General features: G+C 43.0%; 1 protein-coding gene across 1 annotated transcript in view; it reads right to left on the reverse strand.

Annotated features, from left to right (window-relative positions):
- ORC5 (origin recognition complex subunit 5) overlaps positions 1 to 23,938 on the reverse strand; it is a 79,675-nt gene that overhangs the window by 33,455 nt on the left and 22,282 nt on the right. The window contains 1 exon segment of the mRNA XM_032221718.1: positions 22,894 to 23,004. Coding sequence (XP_032077609.1) covers positions 22,894 to 23,004 — 111 coding nt within the window.

Here is a 23,938-nt window from a genome sequence, read left to right on the forward strand (position 1 = left end):
CTTGCATTTGACTTTAGTTCCTATAAATCCTAGTATGAATTATTAAAAATAACTTTCAAAGCGAAATCATAACTGTCTTTGTTGTTTGAATCACTGCAGACTAACAGAATATCAAACTTGGAAGGGACCTTGGAGGTCTTCTAGCCCAACCCCTTGCTCAGGCATTACCATTTCAGTCTAATCTCTTCTTAAAAACCTCCAGAATTGGAGCATTCACAACTTCTGGAGGCAAGTTGTTCCACTGGTTAATTGTTCTAACTGTCAGGAAATTAATCCTCAGTTCTAGGTTGCTTCTCTCCTTGCTGTTCTCTGCACTCTTTCTAGAGTCTCAACATCTTTTTAATATCATGGTGTCCAAAAGTGGATGCACTATCCAAGTGTGGTTTTACTAAGACATTATAGAGCAGTACTAACACTTCATGTAATCTTGATTTTATTAAAGTTGTAATTCCATAAATATGGAGAACACTGTCAAGGTTTTTTTTATCTTCAGGTTGAGCTACAAGGACTAGGTTTAAGGAAAAAAAACTAACTCTACATAGAAAATAATTTTCCGACATGGAAGCCATCGTAATTTCCAATGGACTCAATACTAAACATACAACGTTGACTTATCCTCAAAATTGGGTTTTTCCCTCTTTTCCCTTTCATAACAATCCAGAAACTGCTAAAGTCAGTGAATGCATATTTAACTTGAAATTCATGAAGGTAAAAACTTCGACTATTTGTATTTGTTAGTTAATAATTCAAGGAAATGGACTCAAAATGTCCAAAGCAAAAACGTGAAGGCATTAAATTCCCAGATACGGCTACATCATGGATTGCAATTTCAAACCTTGAAGTCACTAAAACTAAATCTGGTCTATATTTCCCCCTTCGGTCTTTAAGTCAACAACCCACCAAACTTAGATAACATTTTAAATCACTTACAAAACCAAAAATAAATAAATAAATAGTGTAGTCTGAATCATAGACACAGAACCTATAATAAATATTCTGGAAAAAGAGGCATTTAAAGAGTAAGATGAATCAGTTGAGAAGCTGAAATAGCATGACCTTTAAGAAATGTTAATTAAAGAAGATACATCTTATTGTGTAAGAACCACAGGGAAAATATAACAAAAGTTTGGCCTTTTAAAATTACGATTATACAGGTGAACACTTAAGAGAAACTCACGGGTATGAGAAAGTCAACTTTTGCCATAAATTATTAATGCTTTAGTCTCCTTAGTCACCAGGTTATAATATATGTGGTCATAATTATTTAAATGGGATTTAAGTGGCCATAATACATGTAATCATGTGGTTTCCAATTAATCTAAAACCATTAATTTCATTACTTCCCAAACTGCCAGACATCAAAATTTCATTTTTGAAGGTCAGGTCTATCTGTCTCCATTAATGGAGCTACATTGTGCCTTTCCCCAAGGACAAGGGGCAGGAAGAGAGGAAATGCAATGTTTTAAGGATTCTGAATTTATGCTGTACTATATACCCCTCTGCGAAGGGACCTGGTGGCTCAGAGGCTAACACGCTGAGCTTGTGAATCAGAAAAGTCGCCAGTTCGGTGGTTCAAATCCCTAGCGCCGCATAACGGTGCCAGGGATTCGAACTGTTACTTGTCCCAGCTTCTGCCAACCTAGCAGTTGGAAAGCACGTAAAAATGCAACTACAAAAAATAGGAACCACTTTTGGTGGGAAGGCAACAGCGTTCCGTGTGCCTTCGACGTTTAATCATGCCAGCCACATGACCACGGAGACGCCTTCGGACAGTGCTGGTTCTTCGGCTTTGAAACGGAGATGAGCACCGCCCCCTAGAGTCGGGAACGACTAGCACATATGAGTGAGGGGAACCTTTCCCTTTACTTTATACCTCTTTGCAATCAAGTTTGGTTCTAAACTGAGGAATTATTCGGCCACTGTGTAATGTTGCTTATAAAATTATTCACATAACAAAACAAATGTGGTGGTTACTCTGTTTTCCACAGTATAACTATTCTAAGAAACTTCAGCAGTTGATGGCAGTACTCTTCTACCACAATAAAACTAGACACTTTGTTAATTTGTTTGGAGAATATTCTTGGGAGTTTACTAGAGATGCCACTGACGAAAAGGATAGAAGATGGAGGCATTTTGAACTAGCAACAGCTGCAATTCTACACAGCAAAACAAGTGAAAAATGCTGTGCGTCTGCTTACTCTCTTATAATCCCTTTCTCTCGAAGGAGTGGAAATAGAAACATTATTTTCCTTCTTGCTGATTGTGCCATCCCTGAAATCAGCATTTCAAAGGGCAAGGAAGTGGGGGGGGGGAGGGGGGGCTATAAGATTTATCCTTTTTCCTGGCTTCATCATGAATGGAGTGCCAGAACATTTTTCTGCCTCTGGAGATCATTTAAATGTTTGGGGGGGTCATATCCTTCGGATGCTTTCAGTACATTCAAGGGCAATTTCTTAATAAACATTTCCAAGATTTATTACTGTCCCGGCGTCTCCCCTGATATCCATCATGCAAATTAAGCATCAGTGCACAGATTAAAAGTCACAGGAATTAATCCTGTAATCTGAAGATTAAAAATGAAAAGGGAGCATTATTAATTTCATGTTGATGTTTTAGGAATAAGACCAGGGATTAAGAGGATCTTTCTTCAAATATGTAAAGCTGTCAAGTAAGGGAGGTAAACATAGCTAAAGCAAAATGGCATATTTACATTCTAAAGGGCCCAGGACAGTGAGGAGATTGGGGAGGAACATGGGCCAGTCCTGGAGTCCGCCGAAGGCTCGGATGAGGGCTCTGTGTCGGAGGCAGAGAGGGGGCCAGGGCCCATTTGACAGTTATCAGCTGCCTTCAGAATCAGACATCAGTGAGGCAGAAGAACAGCTGGAGCCTGTTCCCAGTGTGCGCATGCGCAGAGTTGCCAGACAAAGGGAACAGCTAAAGAACAGGAGTCGACTTGGGAATAAGGCCACAGGTGGACGATGAATGGCCCAGTGGTGGGTTTCCTATTTTTTTTAACTACCGGTTTGCTTGTGTGCACATGACACTTCTGTGCATGCGCAGAAGCATCCAGGCAAGTGGGCGGAGCCTTCCGCCACCAACTACTATTGGTTCGCCCAATCCGAGTCGAACCAGGAGCAACCCACCTCTGCAATGGCCCCTCCCAGAGGAAATAAAAGAGGAGCGAAAGGGGAGTGGAGTTTGCAGGAGACAAATTAGTTCGCTTCATTGGTTCGTGATTTTCCGAGGCTCCTTGCCAAGTTCTGCAGATTTCGGCATGGCAGCTCTCCAAGCCAGAGAAAGTCTGTGACTGTAAATCCTCCCTTGAAAGATTTTGCTGGACAGGAATGAGCAAAATTCACAGTCAATTAATACAAGGGTTTTTTGTCAGGACAAGGGGTTTGCTTCATGCTCTCGGGAAGCCTCAGTCAGAACAGCTTGATCATTAAGCGAGAAACTTTCTCAAGCTTCCACACTTACGGAGTTTAAGGGGAGCTGACATTAGAAAGCCCTTCTTCTCACAGACTTTTCAAAGGTAGTTAAAATGAGATAGAGAATGTTGCAGTTATGTTCATTTATGGTGTCATCTTTTCACTTTCTTTTTTCTTTCAGGTTTTGCTAGTTTTATTGCTAGACTACATGGCCTTTTAATTTTATGATTTAGTTCATTGCTGTTTTAAATCCTACAGATTTCAATTTTCCACATCTCAGGTAAGAGGGAGAATTGCAGAACTGCAGTGGAATGTAAATAAATAAAATCTATGAGCCATCAGCTTTTTCTTTTAGAAATCCCATTCCTTCATGCTTTTCGATATAGAAAGCTTCCTTCCTTCCTCTCTTCCCCCATTTCATTCCGTCCCCGTTTCCTTCCTTCCTTCTGTCCCCGTTTCCATCCCCCCTTCTCTGTTTCCTCCCTCCCTCCCTTCATTCCTTCCCTTCCTATTTTATTTGACTTCCAGAGCTGCCCAACTCAACCAAGCGGCTCAAGGAATTCAAGGAATAAGATTTCATTTCATTTTAGAAATCTAACATTTATGTTTCATTTTATTTAGATTTTTTTTAAAGTGCCAGCTGACTGCAAAATAAAATAGGCACCCAAATCCCTAAGTGCAGTTTAGGAAAACCCTCTTCCTCCACAACTGGCATTTTAATGACTTTTTTCCTCTCCCAGCTTGTTTTGTACAGAACAGCTATTAAGAAAAGTTTTTCACCATTACCACTTAATAAATCTGTGCGCTACTCACAGATAAAGCAGATGGTTTTTGTTCTTGTCTACATGCCAATTATTTATCTTCAAACAATAGGAGCTTGTGTACAACTAAACTCTGTTAAAATGGGGAAGAAGAAACACGTTTCAGCTGGATTTGCTTCGTATAAAAATATAGGCAGGTCTCCTAGGGAATATCATTATGCTCAAATCTCTTATCAAAAGTAAACTATATTGCCAAAAGTATTCGCTCACCCATCCAAATAATCAGAATCAGGTGTTGCGATCACTTCCAGGGCCACAGGTGAATAAAATCAAGTACCTAGGCATGCAGACTGTTTTGACAAACATTGGTGAAAGGATGGGTCGCTCTCAGGAGCTCAGTGAATTCCAGCGTGGAACTGTGATAGGATGCTACCCGTGCAACAAATCCAGTCGTGACATTTCCTCGCTCCTAAATATTCCACAGTCCACTGTCAGCTGTATTATAAGAACGTGGAAGTGTTTGGGAACGACAGCAGCTCAGCCACGAAGTGGTAGGCCACGTACACTCGTCCAACATCAGTGTGTGACCTCGCCAATGCGCTTCTGGAAGAATGGTCACAAATCCCGATAAACACACTCCTGAACCTTGTGGACAGCCTTCCCCGAAGAGTTGAATGCTACTTACCATTCATAAAGCCCTCCATGGTAGTGGATCTGACTATTTGAGAGACTGCCTTCTACCGATTACCTCCCTTCGTCCCATCAGATCGCATAGAGTAGGCCTCCTCTGAATTCCATCCGCCAGTCAGTGCCGACTGGCGACTACGCGGAGGAGAGCCTTCTCAGTAGCAGCTCCGACGCTTTGGAACGATCTCCCCGTGGAGATTCGTACCCTCACCACCGTCCAGACCTTCCGCACAGCCCTCAAGATCTGGCTATCTCGTCAGGCCTGGGGATAAAGATTCTAATCCGTCCCCACCCGAATGCTGAATGAATGTTGTGTTTTATTGTTTTATTTTATTATATTCCACATTTTCTTTCTGTGTTTTGTCTTGCACTCCCTTCCTACAAATTGTAAGCCGCCCTGAGTCCCCTCAGGGAAAAGGGCGGCCTATAAATGTCAAATAAATGAAATAAATGAAAATGAAATGAAAGGGTGGAGCGATGTCATATTGAACCCTATGGATTAGGAATGGGAGATCACTTACAAGTACGTTCATATGTGAGTAAAGGCAGGTGAGCGAATACTTTTGGCAATATAGTGTAGATGAACAGCTAGATGATTAAAGATCTCAAAAAAAAGAGGAGCAGAGAAAACTAAGTAGAGTAAAACTTGGTGAAATGACGCTTATAAATAATTTAATAACTAAATGATGCAAATGGGAAAAGATATAGAAGCTTGTCTAATTAAAAGTAAATGTTTCAAAAGTTTATCAAAAATTATAAAAAATTGTCATGCTGATGTGTTCTCATTACTAGTCCTTTCCTCACTACTGAGTGCTATCCACCTCTCTTTGAGCTGGCACAAACAGTGGCACCATAAAACTCCTGTGCCCATTGCTAATTCCTCCGCTGTGCCCTGTTTACTCTAAGTGGAGGCAACTGGGCAACTTAATGGAGCTAGCAGAATGTTTAATGGCCGGATGCTCTTCCTGTTGCCATTGCGGAGTTTTGTTCAGCAGATATATTCTCATCGTGCCCAGAGAGAGAGAAATATCTGCCTCTACCTAGGATTGAACTCATAGCCTCCTGATTGTGAGGTGAGAGCTCCACCTCTAGGCCATCGCACCACTCACTTAGCAACTGCAAGTGATTCTAGCAAAATGGCTGCTAAGTGAACAATGGGACTAAGAAACAGGGACGTTGCCCAGACTACAGGTTACTGCTGTCTCATTTACCATATTTTTCGGAGTATAAGACGCACCAAGATTTTGAAGAGGCAAATTAAAAAAAAAAGTTTTTGCACTCTGCAGACCTCCCAAAAATGGCTTGTTTTTGGTAAAAAAAAAAAAGCATGAATAGCCCTTAGGAAGCTTGTAGAGTGTTAGCAATAGCAATAGCAGTTAGACTTATATACCGCTTCATAGGGCTTTCAGCCCTCTCTAAGCGGTTTACAGAGTCAGCATATTGCCCCCAACAACAATCCGGGTCCTCATTTTACCCACCTCGGAAGGATGGAAGGCTGAGTCAACCCTGAGCCGGTGAGATTTGAACAACCGAACTGCAGAACTGCAGTCAGCTGAAGTAGCCTGCAGTGCTGCATTTAACCACTGCGCCACCTTGGCTCAGTGTTCCGGGGGGGGGCAAAAAGAGCAAAAATTGGCCCATTTTTTGCTCATTTCTGCCCTCCCCAGCCTCCAGGAACACTCTGGAAGCCTCCTAAGGACTATGCACAAACATTTTTGCAAAGGGGGTGCGGTTTCGGGGGGCCAAAAATGCTGTATTCAGTGTATAAGACACACCCAGATTTTCACCCTCTTTTTTGAGGGAAAAAGGTGCGTCTTATACTCCGAAAAATACGGTAGGCATAGTTCTCTCAAGCAATGGGGCTTTTTCCAAAAGGGAACTGGACTTCCTTGGTTTTTCCTCGAAGGGGTTTCGCTTCTCATCCGAGGAGCTTCTTCAGTTCTGATCGAATGGTGGGGAATGGAATGGAATTATATTCCTTGAAGTCACCTGGCCGTTAGCCCCCTGGTCCAGGTGATCCTGAGAGCCCGGATAAATCTCCAACGGGCCTCAACGACGCTCAAACAAGAGAGCCAATGTGATAAACAGAAAAATGCAAAGTTTTTTTGCCCGCTTGATTCTCCTTGGACTGATGCTTCTCTGTACCCGTACTCCACGCAAAACGTAAAAGCATTAATAATACTTTCGCGATCATTGTCAAAGCATGTTTTGCATTTTTTTCAGTAGATACATTTTAACGTGCGTTTATAACCGTGCCAAGTTAAACCCGAGGCATTTCGCCGCACAATAAAAGCGACTGTATCTGTAAAAGAATTCTAAAATTAAGAACCACAGCTGCGTTGTCTTCAAGGGCTACCCATTCTTCTTAACAATGCCTGCTTAAACATCCAGGCTTACCATTTGCATTTCCAAAAATACAGCCGCAACGCCACGATTTGCTTATTAAATCTCATCCACCTCCACAATCGTATGAAATACATATTATTTCAACAGCAAAGCAGTGATGGGTCAACTGATTGTTCTGTTCAAAGAGGAGAATATATCTTTATTTGGAGATCACTTCTGGATTTTGTGCTTGGGATGGCGGGGGGAATGGTTTTATTGATTAGATTTGTTGTCATAAAAATGGTTATTATATATGGCAAATCTAGACAGCCTACTAAAAAGCAGAGACATCACCCTGCCAACAAAAGTGCCTATAGTCAAGGCTGTGGTTTCCCCAGTTGCAATGGATGGCTGTGAAGGTTGGACCATAAGGAAGGCTGAGCGCCAAAGAATGGAGGCCTTTGAACTCTGGTGCTGGAGAAGACGCCTGCATTGAGTCCCTTGGACTGCAAGGCCATCCAACCGGTCAGTCCTAGAGGAGATCAACCCTGACTGCTCTTTAGAAGGCCAGATCCTGAAGAGGAAACTCAAATCCTTTGGCCACCTGATGAGAAGGAAGGACTCCCTGGAGAAGAGCCTCATGCTGGGAACGATGGAGGGCAAAAGAAGAAGGGGACGACAGAGAATGAGGTGGCTGGATGGAGTCACCAAAGCAGCCGGCATGAGCTTAAATGGACTCTGGAGAATGGAAGAGGACAGGAAGGCCTGGAGGAACGTTGTCCATGGGGTTGTGATGGGTCGGGCACGACTTCGTGACTAACAACAACAGTTATATGCTAATGTGTAAAAGTAAAAAGTTGAGGTTACAATGTTGTTATCTTGTATTGTGCTAAACAGAGGCGGAAGTCAATGCCTTTTTCTTTCTTCCTTGTGCCTCGTATTTCCCCCCCAACCCTTTCTTTTTCCTTCCCTTAATTTCCTATGTTTATTTGTCTTGTAATTCAAGGACTGCCTGTATTCGTTTTCTCCCATTAAAAAAGTTGCATGAACAGATTCAGTTTAAAGGCAAAATATCCAGCCTGAAATGAATACCACGCATTGCAAGCCCCAACTTTCTTTTGAACAATCTCGCTTGGGCTGCGCACCACGTTTTTAATTTGAAACATCTCAAAACTTGAAATGGATTATTCAGACTGTTCCACCCATTCCGGGAGTGCTTAGACCTCAAAACGCTTCTTAAATGAGAAAGCAACTCTTTTGAACTCTGAACAGAGCACTTGCGACCTTCTGCATTGGTTTTCAATAGTCATGATGGCGGCACGCAGAGCCCTCTCTGTGGGCACCCAAGCCTTCACCCCACCTCAGCTCTACTGCGCAAGTGTGCAGCCTTCTGCCAGCCAGCTGATTTTCAGGTTTCTGCCGTGTATGCGTGGGGGGGGGGCGCATGTGGGAGATGCGCATGCGTCACCGAGGGGGGCATGGTGCGGGGCCCTCGCAGCCCGTTTTTGCTCCCTGGAGGGTGCAGGAGGCCTACTAGGCCCACAACGGGGCGCGGGGTTGTGGCGCATCCCCCCACAGTCTGTTTTTTCTCCCAAGAGGCTGACTAGGCCAAAAATGGGGCACGGGGGGTTACGGCGTGGTTTCTCAAAGCCTGTTTTTGCTCCCAGGGGGCTGAGGCAAAATGAGGCATGGGGGGCGGGTTGCGTGCACATGTTCGGGGGGGCAGGGGAAGCATGGGGGAGTCATGTGCACATGTGCAGGGGGCAGGGGGACCACAGGGGCGGGGTTGCACATGCGCGCTGTCCATGTCAGATGTTAGTCATCACTGTTCTATAGAGTTAAAAACAGACATTCACCTAAATTTAATTATCGGCTTGTATTTGACAAATCTATATTTCCCTTTCTACCATTCTCCCATTATTGGGCAGATGAAAACATTTCACTTACAGATCTTAAAAACGACGGACCAGGAATTCTTCAGAATCTTACTGCACATAAAGGCATATAAAACAGACTTTTGTCTCGTTCAGCAAAAAAGTTATTATTATTTTTTTAAAAAAAGCAATATTCATAAATGCTCCTATTATTAAATGAAGAAAAAAACAACTTGCATCACCAGAAGGAAATATGTTTTCGATCAATTAAAATGAAACGTGATTTATTAGAGATTGCTTATCACTTTTACTCTTTTAAAAAGCTTTTTAAAGAGGCAAATATGGCATGTTTCTCTCCCCCCCTTCTTTTCTTCTTTTTGTTCACACTAATAACAAGCCTTGATGCTACTTTATCAGTAATTTGCTATAAAAAGTACAGCCTGCTTATTTCCTTTAGTGCAACAGCAGGTTCTTTCAAAGTGCCATATTTCATACTGAAGTGCTAACCAAAGCTACCATGCTGGGTTTTCTGCACCGTTCCCACTTCTAACTCCAATGTTCTTGCCATATTTGTCACAAGTGAAAAGTTTTAAGAAATAACGAGAAAATTAGGGGCTTTTAAAACTTCTTTTCATCATGCCGTTGTTGTTTTTTTAATATCTCCCCTGACATGTATGGCACACTTAAAGCTTGAACAAATTGGTGCAAATGCATTCTGTCAAGGGCAGATTTTTATGAGCGACTTATCAAGAACGGGATTTCCATGAAATGTGTTTGCGTGTCAGAAAAAGGAAGAGAATCTGTTCAGCTTCCAATTGACTTAAATTCGTTCCTTTCCAATAATTTTATCAGAGCGGTTGACTGTTGTAATGCTGTTGTCATCCTAAAAGTTTAATTTTTTAAAAAAATTGCAATATAGCAATAGCAATAGCAGTTAGACTTATATACTGCTTCATAGGGCTTTCAGCCCTCTCTAAGCGGTTTACAGCATCAGCATATCGCCCCCAACAACAATCCGGGTCCTCATTTTACCCACCTTGGAAGGATGGAAGGCTGAGTCAACCCTGAGCCGCTGAGATTTGAACAGCTGAACTGCTGAACAGCAGTCAGCTGAAGTAGCCTGCAGTGCTGCATTTAACCACTGCGCCACCTCAGCTCTAAAAAAAATCTCCAACATACAAAAGATTCTCTTGCAATGTTTCAAGGACTGGCCTGCTTCTCCATTAAAAACAGAGCAACATTTTGCACGATGTAGGATTGATTCATTGCACAAACCCCACTGAAATCATAGAGCCGTGAGGGTGAACACGTGCCACAGGTGGCATGCCTAGCCAGCCCCAGCCCACCATCACTGCGCATGTGCGCCTGCCTCACGCCAGCCAGCTGGTCTTCAGGGGGCATGCTCAGGGGTGCACTTGCATTACATTTTGGGGCCTCGTGCCCCGTTTTGGTTTCCAAGTTGGTGCAGGCGGCCTTCCAGGACCAACACAGGGCACGTGTGTGTGTGTGTGCATGCACAGGGGGCAGGTGCATGGAGGATTGCACACACATTGCATTATGGGTGCGGGGCGGGGCACATGAAAACAAAAAGGTTAGCCATCACTGTCATAGAGGCTACAAAGACTTGGGCATCCCTTGTAATGTATCACACATATTGTGTATAATGAAAAATGGAACTGAATTCCAGTTGGAAAATAATTTATAGTAACTACGAAAAACAAAGCTTATTATAGACTTAGGAAGATTTGTTGAGATATATCTAACTGATTTATTATTTTCAAAAAGAAAAACCACTGCCAAGGTTACTTTCTATCTATGCAGAACTCCTCCAAGGCTGCATATAAATGCAAAAAAAACCAACACATTTTTAAATAGGTATCTTCTCTAAAGCAGCTATAAAATGTACTCTTCTTTGTACAAATTAAACAATTCATTATTCTGAAAAACAGTGGCAACTATTTCATAGGAATTCAGCACCTTGGGAAGATCCCACAAGCAATGCAAAATTATTTTAACAGTTTTACAAAATGCACTTCCATTCCAGAGACAAACGACTTTCTCATTAGCTGTGATGGTAAATTGGTTTTAAATGATATTTAATGATATCAGGCTGTTCCCACAATACAGAAGCAGAAAGAGAAATTTACCAAGAGTTGAAACACAGAAATGTGTATTTTGTGGTATGCAAATCTGTTAATGTAGGATTTGTCAATCTTTCTATTTTTAGGACCAGATTAGCCAAATTGGCTATAAATGACAGAAGCATTCGGAGAATCCTAAACTATAAAAGGCTGATCTACAGATCTTCATACTAAATACAGGTAGTCCTTGACTTACGATCACAATTGAGCTCAAAATTACTGACGCTAAGTGAGGCAGTTGTTAAGTGGGTTTTGCCCCATTTTATGACTTTTCTCGCCACAGTTTAGCAAATCACCACAGTTGGTCGTTAAGCAAATCTGGCCTCGCCATTGTCTTTGTTTGACAGAAAGTCGCAAAAGAGTGACCCCGGGACCTCGGGATATTGCAACCGTTGTAAATATGAATCTCTTGTCAAACATCTGCATTTTGATTGTGTAACCATGATGATGTTGTTAATGGTTATAAATGTGAAAGCCATCTGTTGTGGCCCAGCAGGAGCCGTTGGAGCTGCCACCAGACTCCGACAGCGAGGGCCCCTATGAGTAGGCTCTGGAGGATGTGGAGGACCCTGGACAGGATTCCGACTCCGAGCAGGGCACAGAGAGGCTGGTTGGCCACCAGGAGGCACCTGAGCCTTGGACCAGTGGGGAGGAGACAAGGGAGAGTGATCCGGACGCCAGCAGTAAGTTGTTCCTGGATGCCCGGCACTGAAGAGCTAATAGGCGTCAGGAACAGTTGCGCAGTTACAGGAGGTAATTGCACTCAGCTGGTGGTCATTAGGCTCCTCTCCAGACTATAAAAAAACTACTTGTGCACACGCCCCTCTTTGCAGAAGTCAACACAGGATCGAATGTTGGAGAACATTGTTAGGAGCTTGTCTGTGCTGGTTTGCTGCCAAGGATCTGTCTGTCTGTTCATTAAATGCCATAACTTATCTTTGGCTCGGAGTGTGCTTTGGTGTGGAGCAAGGGGGGGTCAGAACACCCATCTATGCCATAAGTCACTTTTGACTCTTGTAACTCTGAACGGTCACTAAATGAACTGTTGTAAGTCAAGGACGATCTGTAGACAAGACAGTGTCTAATGCTATTGCTAGTGTCTAATGCAGAAGTCCAATACCCTTTTTAGACCAAATCAGGCTGCATCCTGATTTAGAATATGATACGCTAAGCTATGGCCAAGTTACTGAAAAGGATAATGCCACTAAATGTAAAATTATCTTTTCTAAAGATGGAAGAGTAGCTTACACACACACACACACACACGCACACACACACACACACTGACAGACAGCGAAAAATGTTGTGCAATATCCCACTGTCTTCATTTTCATCCATCCTAGAAAAATTTCCTGGACACACCTCAATAAATGCTTGTGATGTGACACATGTACAGTACACAACCAATTTCGTTGTATTTAAGTACAACGACAATAAAGGTTATACTTATACTTATATATGTGTCTGCATGTACATACAGTCTGCCAAAGCTCATCCTTCCCCTCCCCCCAAAAAAATGCTGTATCAGGACAAATCTTAGTTGCATATTATATTAATTAATGATTAGTTCAATTGCCTATAAAAATAGGCGTCCCATTTACATAATTAATTAACTTTCTATTTGCATAAAGAAGCGTTTGGGCGATTAAAGCACGTCATAATTTTCGCGCACACAAAAATAGCAACCTGCGTTTTGAAAAGAAAAAAAAAGCAGATGCAGCAAAAATAAAAAGAAAGAGGCAAAGCAGACAAGAGGCAGATGTGGGATAAAAGCAGAGGTGGGTTCCTACCGGTTCGCACCTGTTTGGTAGAAACGGTTCGTCAAATCTACCGAACCGGTTAGAAGAGGTTCCACTAGTGGACCCGGAAAGCAGGCCACACTTACAGAAGAGGTTCCAAAATTTTTTGAAACCCACCACTGGATAAAAGGAAGATGTACCTGCATTAATAAAGGCTCGGTTAAGGGTTAAAAATGGGAACGGAAGGGGAAAGAATAAAGGCTAAAAATCATTTTGAACTATAAACTGCCCAGCCATTGACTGAGACAGGTGGCTATTGAAATGGAATTGAATGAATGAATGAATGAATGAATGAATGAATGAATGAATGAATGAATGAGGCAGCTTGTCCAAAACATGATTAACCCATGGGGGTGTTTTTTTTACTACAATGCCTGTAGCCATTTTCACTTCCCGGTTATTTGTTCATTTTCCACAATCTCCCATGATAGCAGCCTTCCAATATCTGAGGGGTTGCCACAAAGAAGAGGGGGATCAACTTATTCTCCAAAGCACCGGAAGGCTGGACAAGAAGCAATGGATGGAAACTGCCACATACCTCCCAGTGGCCGGTGAGATCCCACAGGGTGGGCCTCCTTCAGATGCCGTCAGCCAGACAATGTCGGCTGGTGGCTCCCCGGAGGAGAGCCTTCTCTGTGGCTGCTCCGACCCTTTGGAATCAGCTACCCCCAGAGATCCAGACCATACCCACTCTCATGGCCTTCAGGAAAGCTGTAAAAACCTGGCTATTCTGGCAGGCCTGGGGCTGTTGACCTCACTGTTGAGGTCAACAGCCCCAATCAGAACGAATGCATGTGTTGCAATTTTAAATCTGTTTTTTTTATTTTTATTATTTCTTTTTCCTCTTCTTTTTGTAAGCCACCTGGAGTCCTTCGGGATTGGGCGGCCTATAAATTTTATTAATAAATAAATAAATAATAATAAATAAACTAATCAAGGAGAGAAACCACCTGGAATTAAGGATAAACATGTCTAACAGTGAAGACAATTAACCAGTGGAGCAGTTTGCCTTTAGAAGTTGTGGGAGCTCCATCACTGGAGGTTTTTCAGAAGAGATTGGACAACTGAAATGATATAGGGTCTCCTGCTTGAGCAACAGTTTGGACTAGAAGACCTCCAAAGGTCCCTTCCAACTCTGTTATTATGTTTAAGTAGAGTCTGTCCTGCCCTTAAGTCTCCTTTTACGTATCTCGGAGAATTAAAATTAGCATCGGTGCCCAATTTGCAGAGAAATTATTTGAGCGGAAACTTGGTTTCAAGTACAAATATGTGCTGAATCTCCCAGTCAACACCATAATCACAACAGCTGTTTCCTCTTCCCAGCAATTACTTCGATTAATAACTAATTCATTGGGAGATACACAGATCCAGGTTGATAGGGTCTGAGTCCTGAGCGCACTCTTGTACTGCAGTGAGTCTTGCACCCTTTACGCATGGCAGGGGAGAAAGCTGAACACCTTTCATAGGCGCCGTCTCTGACGTATTCTTGGCATCCCCTGGCACGACAAAGTTCCAAATAGCGCAGTCTTGGAACGCGCTGGAATTTCTAGCATGTACACACTATTGAAACAGCGACGTCTACACTGGCTTGCACATGTCATGAGAATTGGCCGATGGTCGGATTCTTGAAAGATCTCCTGTATGGAGAATTAGTGCAGGGAAAGTGCCCCAGAGGGAGACCACAGATGCGATATAAGGGTATTGGCAAGAGGGATCTAAAGGCCTTTGGGAATGGATATTAAGAGCTGGGAAACCTTGACCTCTGATTGTTCTGCTTAGGGGCTAAAGACGCAGCATGGGCCTTCTCCAATTCAAAGAGACACTTAGCAATAGCAATAGCAGTTAGACTTATATACCGCTTCCTAGGGCTTTCAGCCCTCTCTAAGCGGTTTACAGAGTCAGCATGTTGCCCCCAACAACAATCCGGGTCCTCATTTTACCCACCTCGGAAGGATGGAAGGCTGCGTCAACTCTGAGCCGGTGAGATTTGAACAGCCGAACTGCAGAACTGCAGTCAGCTGAAGTAGCCTGCAGTGCTGCATTTAACCACTGCGCCACCTCGGCTCTAAAATTTAAAGTTTGGCAGGCGGAGGCAAAGAGGCAGTCCCGGAACCAGCAAAATCTGGGGGGCTGGGCAAGGGACAGAATATCTCTCTCCTCAGTGTGGAAGGGATTGTCACTCATGAATTGGCCTTTTTAGCCACACCAGATGCTGCTTTAGGGCCTTCCTCCTCCAGGACTCAAACCCGTCTACCACGCATGCAGGGGCAAAATTCTTGTGTTGCTGTATTGTCCACAAGAAAAAAAATTATAGCTGTTATCTGGTACCAATGATTTGGAAATATCTCTTAACAATTTTTGGACCATTGTATTTACTCCCATACTTATCGGCTTTTCACCTACATAAACCAGGGAGTGAACGGAACAGTTTGAGAGCATGTATGTTATTATCCACTTTTAATATCAGTACTTTTTAAATATATTTTAATGTCAGTACCTGTTCTGATCCCCCTCTTCCTACACCAAAGCACGCCGAGACAAAGATACTTCAAGGATTTATTAACACACAGACTAGACCTTGGCAGCAATCCAGCACAGACTAACCTTGGCAGCAATCCAGCCTGCCAATCTAACCACAATAGTTTCTCCAGCTCTAGTAAATATGTTGATTCCTGCGATGAGCGTGTGGAAAGTCATTCCTTTTATAGTCTTGAGAGGAGCCTAATTACCACCAGCTGAGTTCCATTATCTCCAGTAACTGCGTAACTGTTCTTTACGCCTATTAGCCCTCCGTTGCCAGGCATCCAGGACCAACTCCCTTGGCTCCTCCCCACTGCTCCAATGCATGAGGTCAGGATCACACTCCCTTGTCTCCTCCCCACTGCTCCAAGGCTCAGGCGCCTCCTGGTGGCCAACCAGCCTCTCTGCGCCCTGCTTGGAGTCGGAACCCTGTCCAGGGTCCTCCACATCCTCCAGAGCCGACTCATAGGGCCCCTCGCTGTTGGAGTCTGGTGGCAGCTCCAACATCTCCTGCTGGGCCACAACAGTACCTTTTAAAATATTGTAAAAAGTAGCGTCTATTGCTGGTCTTTGACTGTAATAAAGATATACTGGAAAAGCTTTAGGACCTTTTTCCAGAGCACGATACCATAGTTTTTTAAGACTGAAGGATGCCAATGCAATGGGAGATATCTAAAAGCTACCAGAATTCTCCAAAACGAACAAGCCTCTCACGCCGTCCCTCACAATTTTAACTATGGAAGCATATGAAATCCTCTTAAGTATGCTCATACAGATTTGAGCCTTAAAACCTGGTAGAGGTATCACGCAAGGATCTTCGACAAAACTAAAAACTGAGCTCCATTAAAAAATGGGAGGAAAGACTGTCGTAACACACTGCTTTATTTCCTTGCTGAGAAATTAAAGTCTAGTGCATTTTACATTCATGTTAGAAAGGTTGCAATGATCTAAAAGGCAAGACTATCTAAGCATTTACCTTACAAAGCAGGAGAAAAAAAACATTGTTTTATAAAGATCAAACAATTAGTGCAGAGTGAATTAAGGCAGACGGAAATAAGTTTGGGGAAACGCGTTCAGTATCAAGCAATTCCACCTGAGATCAGATATATGTACATACTGTATATACTCAAGTATAAGCCTAGTTTTTCAGCCCACTTTTTGAGCTGAAAAAAGCCGCCTCGGCTTATACTCGAGTCAGTGAAAAATTTGCCTGAAATGGAGGAGAAAAAGGGGCGGGGCCATGCCGCTGGGTGACGCTCGTGAATGGCCCAGCGCCCCTGAGTTTCCCCTCCCTCTGTGTCAGTTTGCCGCGCAGCGTGCACCGCACCATCCCCCCTCCTCACGTTCTAATGTAATGCAGGGCTATCTTACGATTCCCCTTCCTCCCCCTCCTGCCGCTCTGCAACGATGTCCCACCTCCTCCTTGTTATGGCAAGCAGCCATATAGCGATGTCCCACCTCCTCTGGTACAGTGATCCAATGATAGGAATCACTGTGCCGTGTGTCATAGGAGGCGGGACATCATCATCACAGCGGGACATCAGCATCATGAGGTGAGTGAAGTATTTCATTGAATACACCGGTATTGTGTGATAATAATTTGTTATGCAGAGCAAATTTTTACAATGGCTACTGTATATTTAATGGGCACAGGCAGGCTGTATATGTTATTCAATGGGCAATGGCATTATTGGTATCTATTTTTATTTTTGAAATTTATCGGTAGCTGCTGCATTTCCCACCCTAGGCTTATACTCGAGTCAATAACTTTTCCAGTTTTTTGTGGTAAAATTAGGTGCCTCGGCTTATATTCGGGTCGGCCTATACTCGAGTATATACGGTATGCTACTAGAAAGGAAGTTTCATTAACTTGCAGAAAAATGAGCTAAAATCATTTACTGCCCAACAATGAGACTATTGTCGTCACGCAGTGATTTAGAATCTTGAAATACAACAAAGGTGTCTGAATTGCAGAATTTATTAAAAAAAACCTGAACATGAATCATTTTTACATGTAATACTTGAAAATTAGGAGATGAAATTTACTTTAAAGGAGGACATTTACTCAGCCAAAATAGAAAAAGCTACCAATCAAACAGAATAATCAAGAATGGGACTCCTAAATTCCTTTATGCTTCTTTACTGGGACATGCAGCACTAATCATAAACAAAATACTATGGAAGGGAAATGTAAACTTTATGCGCTTGCCATAATATCAGGGCAATAAAATATTGCAGGCAAGGATGCTCACACCATATCTAATGTGCATTTTTAGTAGCCAAAATGTATAACAAATATAGGATTCCACGTGTCATTATGCTTACTTTTTTAAAATTGTATATTTAAAAAAAAAAAAAAAATTCATTTTTATGTGTGCCAGTGTGCTTGCAGTCAATGACAATATAGGTTATCTTACTTATTAAAATGGTCTATTAAAAATAGTTTTAAATCTCTGCCTGGATCTTTAAAAATCTAATCATGTTTTTATAAGATCGGAAGAATTAGCAAAGCGTGTAAAATGTCTAATTAAATTGCTGCTCAAATTATTTTAAAAAAGCTTATTCAAATGAGAAATTTTACATGAGATGTAAGTAAACCAACGTTTTCTACCAGATATAGTCACTTTCATTTGCTATCATTCTCCGTGGCAATTTAATAAACACCAACTTGGGAACAAATTGTTTCTGGAACACACAGTAAAAAAAACAAATTCAAGACTGGCCTATAGGTAGCTGTTACAAGTTCCCGTGCATAAAACACTGCTGCAATTTGGTTACAAGAAAATATTAACCTTATAAAAAAAACCTTTTCAAGTACAACGTAATAGCAGAGGTCAAAAACAGTTATTATTGTAGAGTCCCTCTGCGGAGTAAAGTCTTAAGTGGCATAGCATATTCTGAATTACAACCGGCCAGGGGGAAAAAATCACTTCCCCACTTTAAATATTATTTGTGTCCGACTTCAAAGAAAAAGGAATGTTTGGAGGTTGGAACATAAAAACTAGAACGTAGCACTAAAGAGAAATTATAGGCTCCCAAGGTCAATTCTTGGCCATCAGGAACCAGGGGCTGCTTATAGCAGTGATGGCTACACTTTTTGTCGTTGCATGCTGAAAGCGCGCACGCGCATCCATAATGCAATGCGGGGGTCCCCCTCCGCCTGCCCCCACAAATAAAGGAGAGAAGCAACTTAGAACTGAGGAGAAATTTCCTGACAATCAGAAGAATTAATCAGTGGAACAGAAGTTGCCTCCAGAAGTTGTGAATGCCCCAACACTGGAAGTCTTTAAGAAGATGTTGGATAGCCATTTGCCTGAAGTGGTGTAGGGTTTCCTGCCTAGGCAGGGGGTTGGACTAGAAGACCTCCAAGGTCCCTTCCAACTCTACTCTATTCCTAATCATCTTCTACATGGTTATAATCTTCCAGATAACAAACATAACGATAACATCCCCTTTTGGTTTTCTCCTTTACAAGTACATTATTCAATCAGTTCTGGGCCCTTTTAGGGGTAGCAGCGTCTAGCCCAGGTTTTACTTATTTTATTAGACTTTTAAAAATCCCACCTTTATCGCTTTCTAAGGAACTCAAGGTGGTGAAGATACATGCTATTCCTTCGTCCTCCGAGTTTTCATTTTCTTTGCCTACGATCTCATGGGAGATGATCACCAGCATTGAAGCACGCACTTTATTACGCTCAATTTCAAGTCCTTGAATGGAGTTTATTGGCTTTCGAAAAGATTTGAATAAGAGCCATTAGAGGAGCCTCCTAAAAGAAGCTCCAGACTGGAATTCTTTGACAAAAGTGCCCTCTGGTGTAGAGTCAGAAACACCGTTAAAAATTAAGTTGTTCTACACAGTATTGTGACAAAGAAATAATAGCTACAATTGCACAACATTTTATAATGCCTTGACTGCATTTGGAATATTGCATCCGGTTTGCTCATCCCGATGTAAATGTGGAGACTCTAGAAAGAGTGCAGAGAAGAGCAACAAAGAATATTAGGAGCCTGGAGGCTAAAATATATGAGGAACGGTTGCAGGAACTGGGAATGTCAAGTTTAATGAAAAGAAGGACCAGGGGAGACATGATAGCAGCCTTCCAATATCTCAGGGGCTGCCACAAAGAAGAGGGAGTCAAACTATTCTCCAAAGCACCTGAAGATGGGACAAGAAGCAATGGGTGGAAACTAATCAAGGAGAGAAACAACCTAGAAATAAGTTTCAGTTTCAGTTTTGGTTTATTTGTATGCCGCCCTTCTCCAGGAGGGACTCAGGGCGGCGAACAACTCAAAGGGGAAAGGGAACATAAACAACAGTACACATAATTAAAATACACGAAAATCACACAGCCATACCAGTCGAGGGGGGAGGGGAACTCATCAACCCCAGGCCTGCCGGCAAATAAGAAGAAGAAATAAGAAGAAATTTTCTCTCAGTGAGTTCAGTTTCAGTTTCAGTTTTATTGAGTTTGTATGCCGCCCTATTCCCGAGAGACTCAGGGAGGCTCACAATAAAAAAGGGAGGGGATACAAAAAATAAAATAAAAACAACAATTTAAAATTCTACAACAACCGTAACCTCAAATGGGGCTGGACAGTTCAACAGCCCCAGGCCTGCCGGAACAGCCAGGTCTTAACCGCTTTGCGGAAGGCCGGAAGGGTAGTAAGGGTCCGGATCTCCACGGAGAGATCGTTCCAGAGGGCCGGAGCAGCCACAGAGAAAGCCCTCCCCCGAGGAGTCGCCAGCCGACATTGGCCGGCAGATGGAATCTGTGGGATCTAATAGGTCTTTGGGAGGTAACTGGCAGGAGGCAGTCTCTCAAGTACCCAGGTCCGATACCATGTAGGGCTTTAAAAGTAACAACTAGCACCTTGAAGCGTGTCCGGAGACCAATAGGCAGCCAGTGCAGCTCGCAGAGGATAGGTGTAACGTGGGTGTACCGAGGTGCACCCACAATCGCTCGTGTGGCTGCATTCTGGACAAGCTGAAGTCTTCGAACACTCTTCAAGGGCAGCACAATTAACAAGTGAGCACAATTAACCAGTGGATTGGCTTGCTTTCAGAAGTTGTGTGTGATCCTAAAGTGGGCACAAAATTTTGAAGAACCAATAATGTTGGAAACATGGGAAAAGATATGGGTAACAAACGTAAAATTTACGCAAGCCCAAAACCTGAGAGAGAATTTCTACAAGATGTTTTATAGATGGCATTTAGATTCTAAAAAATTAGCTTGTATGTATACGAACTTACAACCTAAATGCTGGAGATGTGATTGTGCTGATGCTACGTATTATCATATATGGTGGACTTGTAAAAAGGTCAAAGCATTTTGGATAAAAATATGGTGGATTATGCAAAATATTCTTAAAAAGAGGATAAAGTTTACTCCTCAGTTATTCTTGTTAGGTGTAATTACAGGCTGCACACTTATAGAGACTAATTTGATTCTGAATTTAACAATGGCAGCAAGACTGTTGGTAGCGCAATACTGGAAGAAGGAAGAATTGCCTACTATTCAAGAATGGACATTAAAAGTAACAAACTTAGCAGAGATGGCTAAAATATCAGCATATCTTAAGGAGCATTCAGATGAGAAATACAAGCTGGAATGGAGAAGATGGATTGATTACATTCAAAATAAATATGGGATTAAGACAGATAATTATAGCTGTAGCGCAGTGTTTCTCAACCTTGGCGACTTTCAGTCCTTTGGACTTCAACTCCCAGAATCCCCCAGCCAGCATAGCCAAGGTTGAGAAAGACTGCTGTAGGGTCTGTTCATATATTCATCGTTCAAGTAAGCAGGTCCGATATTCAATTGTCCTTTGCGGGAGGTATTAAAAAGGGATTATTTTTTTAATATCCCGTGAGAAGTTTTGATTCCCTTCCATTTGCTACCATTTGTTTTTATGAAGTTGCTGTAAGCCTGTTTTCATCCATGAGGGTACACTGCCATCTACTGAGCATTCACATAATAAAAATCAAATCATTACTGAATAAGCGAAACATACATTTGGGAGGCAAAACATTAATCTGTCGGCCGCCCGGCCCCTCCAGCAGCCCAATCAGAGGAGGAGGAGGAGGTGTGGGTGTCAGGCAGCATCAAGGCAACCTGAGAGGTCCAAGGGGGAAGAGGGAATGGAGCTGGCAGAGAGAGAGAGGGAGGGAGGGAGGGAGGGACAGAGAGATAGAGAGAGATACAGAGACAGAGAGAGAGAGAGAGAGAGACAGAGACAGAGAGAAGAGAGAGAGAAGAGAAAGAGAGACAGAGAGTGAGAGACAGAGAGAAGAGAAAGAGAGACAGAGAGACAGAAAAAGACAGAGAAAGGAAAGAGAGACAGAGAAAGAAAGAAAGAGAAAGAGAGTGAGAGACAGACAAGAGAGAGAGAGACGAGAGAGATAGTGAGAGACAGAGGAGAAAGAGAGACAGACAGACAGAGAGTGAGAGACAGAGAGGAGAAAGAGAGAGAAAGAGAGATGGAGAGAGAGAGAGTCAGTCAGACAGACAGACAAAGGCAGAGCCTGGGCCGTCCCTCAGCTCCCAGATGCAGAGTTAACATCCCCCAGGTCTGTAGGAGGTTAATAAGGAAGAGGAGGAACAGCTGGGTCCAGTGCCTGACGCGCAGATGCGCAGAAGGCAGAGGAGAGGAGAGCAGTGGAAATCTATGAGCCGGTCCTTGGGATGGAAGAGCCACTGGTGCTATCAAAGCCCCACCCTAGCTCTGGGGATAAAAGGCAGGGGGCGGAGATGAATAGATGTGGCAGACAACTATTCATCTTCCTGCCGGATGGACTTGTTAGCCTGCTAACAAGAGAGAGAGAGAGAGACTTTTTGCCCGGCCTGCTGGCACTAATAAAGGAAGCATTTAGTTAACTACAGAGGTCTGTCATGTTTGGGAGCCGGGTCAAAACACATACGCTCGTTAAATGAAAAATCACGAGTTCCCTTGCCTGGGTCACTTATGTCAATTCAACCATGGTTCTTAAACGAATCATTAAGTGAATCTGGCTTCCCCATCTAACTTTGTCAGAAGGTCGCAAGTGTGTCATAGGACAGCACCCCTCCCCCCCGCACGGGACACTTGCAACCGTCATAAATATGAACCACTTGCCAAGGATCCAAACGTTGATCATGTGATTATGGGGACATCGCTACAATGGCTGTGCGAAAAACGTTTGTAACTCCCTTTTCCCCGCGCCGTTGCAACTTAGAACGGTTGCTAAATAAGCTGCTGTTAAGTCGGGGAAGACCTCTCATTGTTAACACCGGCAGTTAACAGGTTTGCGATTATTCAGTGAAGAAGTTGAGGTCTGAAAGTTGCGTCAAGCTTGAAACACGTGGCAGAGTTTGGCTCACCTGGGAAAATATATTGGCAGTCGGAGGGATCCGGCTGTCGACGATGCTGTAGAGGATGGCTAGCAATCTGTCCAATGGGAAGGTCTTTGGTCCCAGAAGATGGTTGCTCGTCTGTTGTGTTGTTGTGGTTTTTAAACAAAAAAAAAAAGGAATGGTTAACTGCACTGGCTTGGGATCTTGCAGAACGAATCTCGTTCACTTTACTACTCCAGTTGCCAAAACCCAAATGTGCAGGTAGTCCTCGACGTGTGACCGCAACTGAGGCCAAAATTGATGTCGCGAAGGGAGAAATTGGTCAAGCGCCCCGTTTTACAGCTTTTGCTGCCACTGTGGGGATTAAATCAGTAACACGGTCGTTGAGTGAATCTGCTTTGCCCATGGACTTTGCTTGTCCGGAGGTCGCAAAAGGGGATCACGTGAACTCGGGGACACTGCAACCATCATAAATATGAGTCAGTTGCCAAGCCTCTGAATTTTGATCATGTGACCCCCGGGGATGGTCAACGGAGTTAAGTGTGAAAAATGGTCGTAAAACGCTTTTTTCAGGGCTGTTGTAACTTTGAACAGTCACTAAATGAACTGTTCATGAACTGTAAGTCGAGGACTACATGTACCTTAAACAATAGATAGATAGATAGATAGATAGATAGATAGATAGATAGGTAGATAGATAGGAGAGAGAGAGAGAGAGAGAGAGAGAGAGAGAGAGAGAGAGAGAGATTGAGAGAGAGAGAGAGAGAGATTCGTAGATTTTCATGGGTGTCGGTATACTGGTCTTGTTGTATTCGGGTCTTTTCCCGTGTAAGATTGAGATTGTCTTGGCAACGTTTCGGCGACCAGACATCTGGAAACCAGCCCTAATCAACAAACAAGCCCAACCTACCACCCAGACCGTTACAACACGAAACAGCAACGGACACACAGCCAGCACCAATCTACCAATCATGATACAACCACGCACCCAATCATTCCACTTACTGAAACAAAGCCAGCACTCCACACACACACACACCCCAAGGATTTCTAGAAAGACGGCAGCTCCGAC

The sequence above is a fragment of the Thamnophis elegans genome, chromosome 7 (assembly GCF_009769535.1).
Source record: "Thamnophis elegans isolate rThaEle1 chromosome 7, rThaEle1.pri, whole genome shotgun sequence".
Classification (NCBI taxonomy): Eukaryota; Metazoa; Chordata; class Lepidosauria; order Squamata; family Colubridae; genus Thamnophis; species Thamnophis elegans.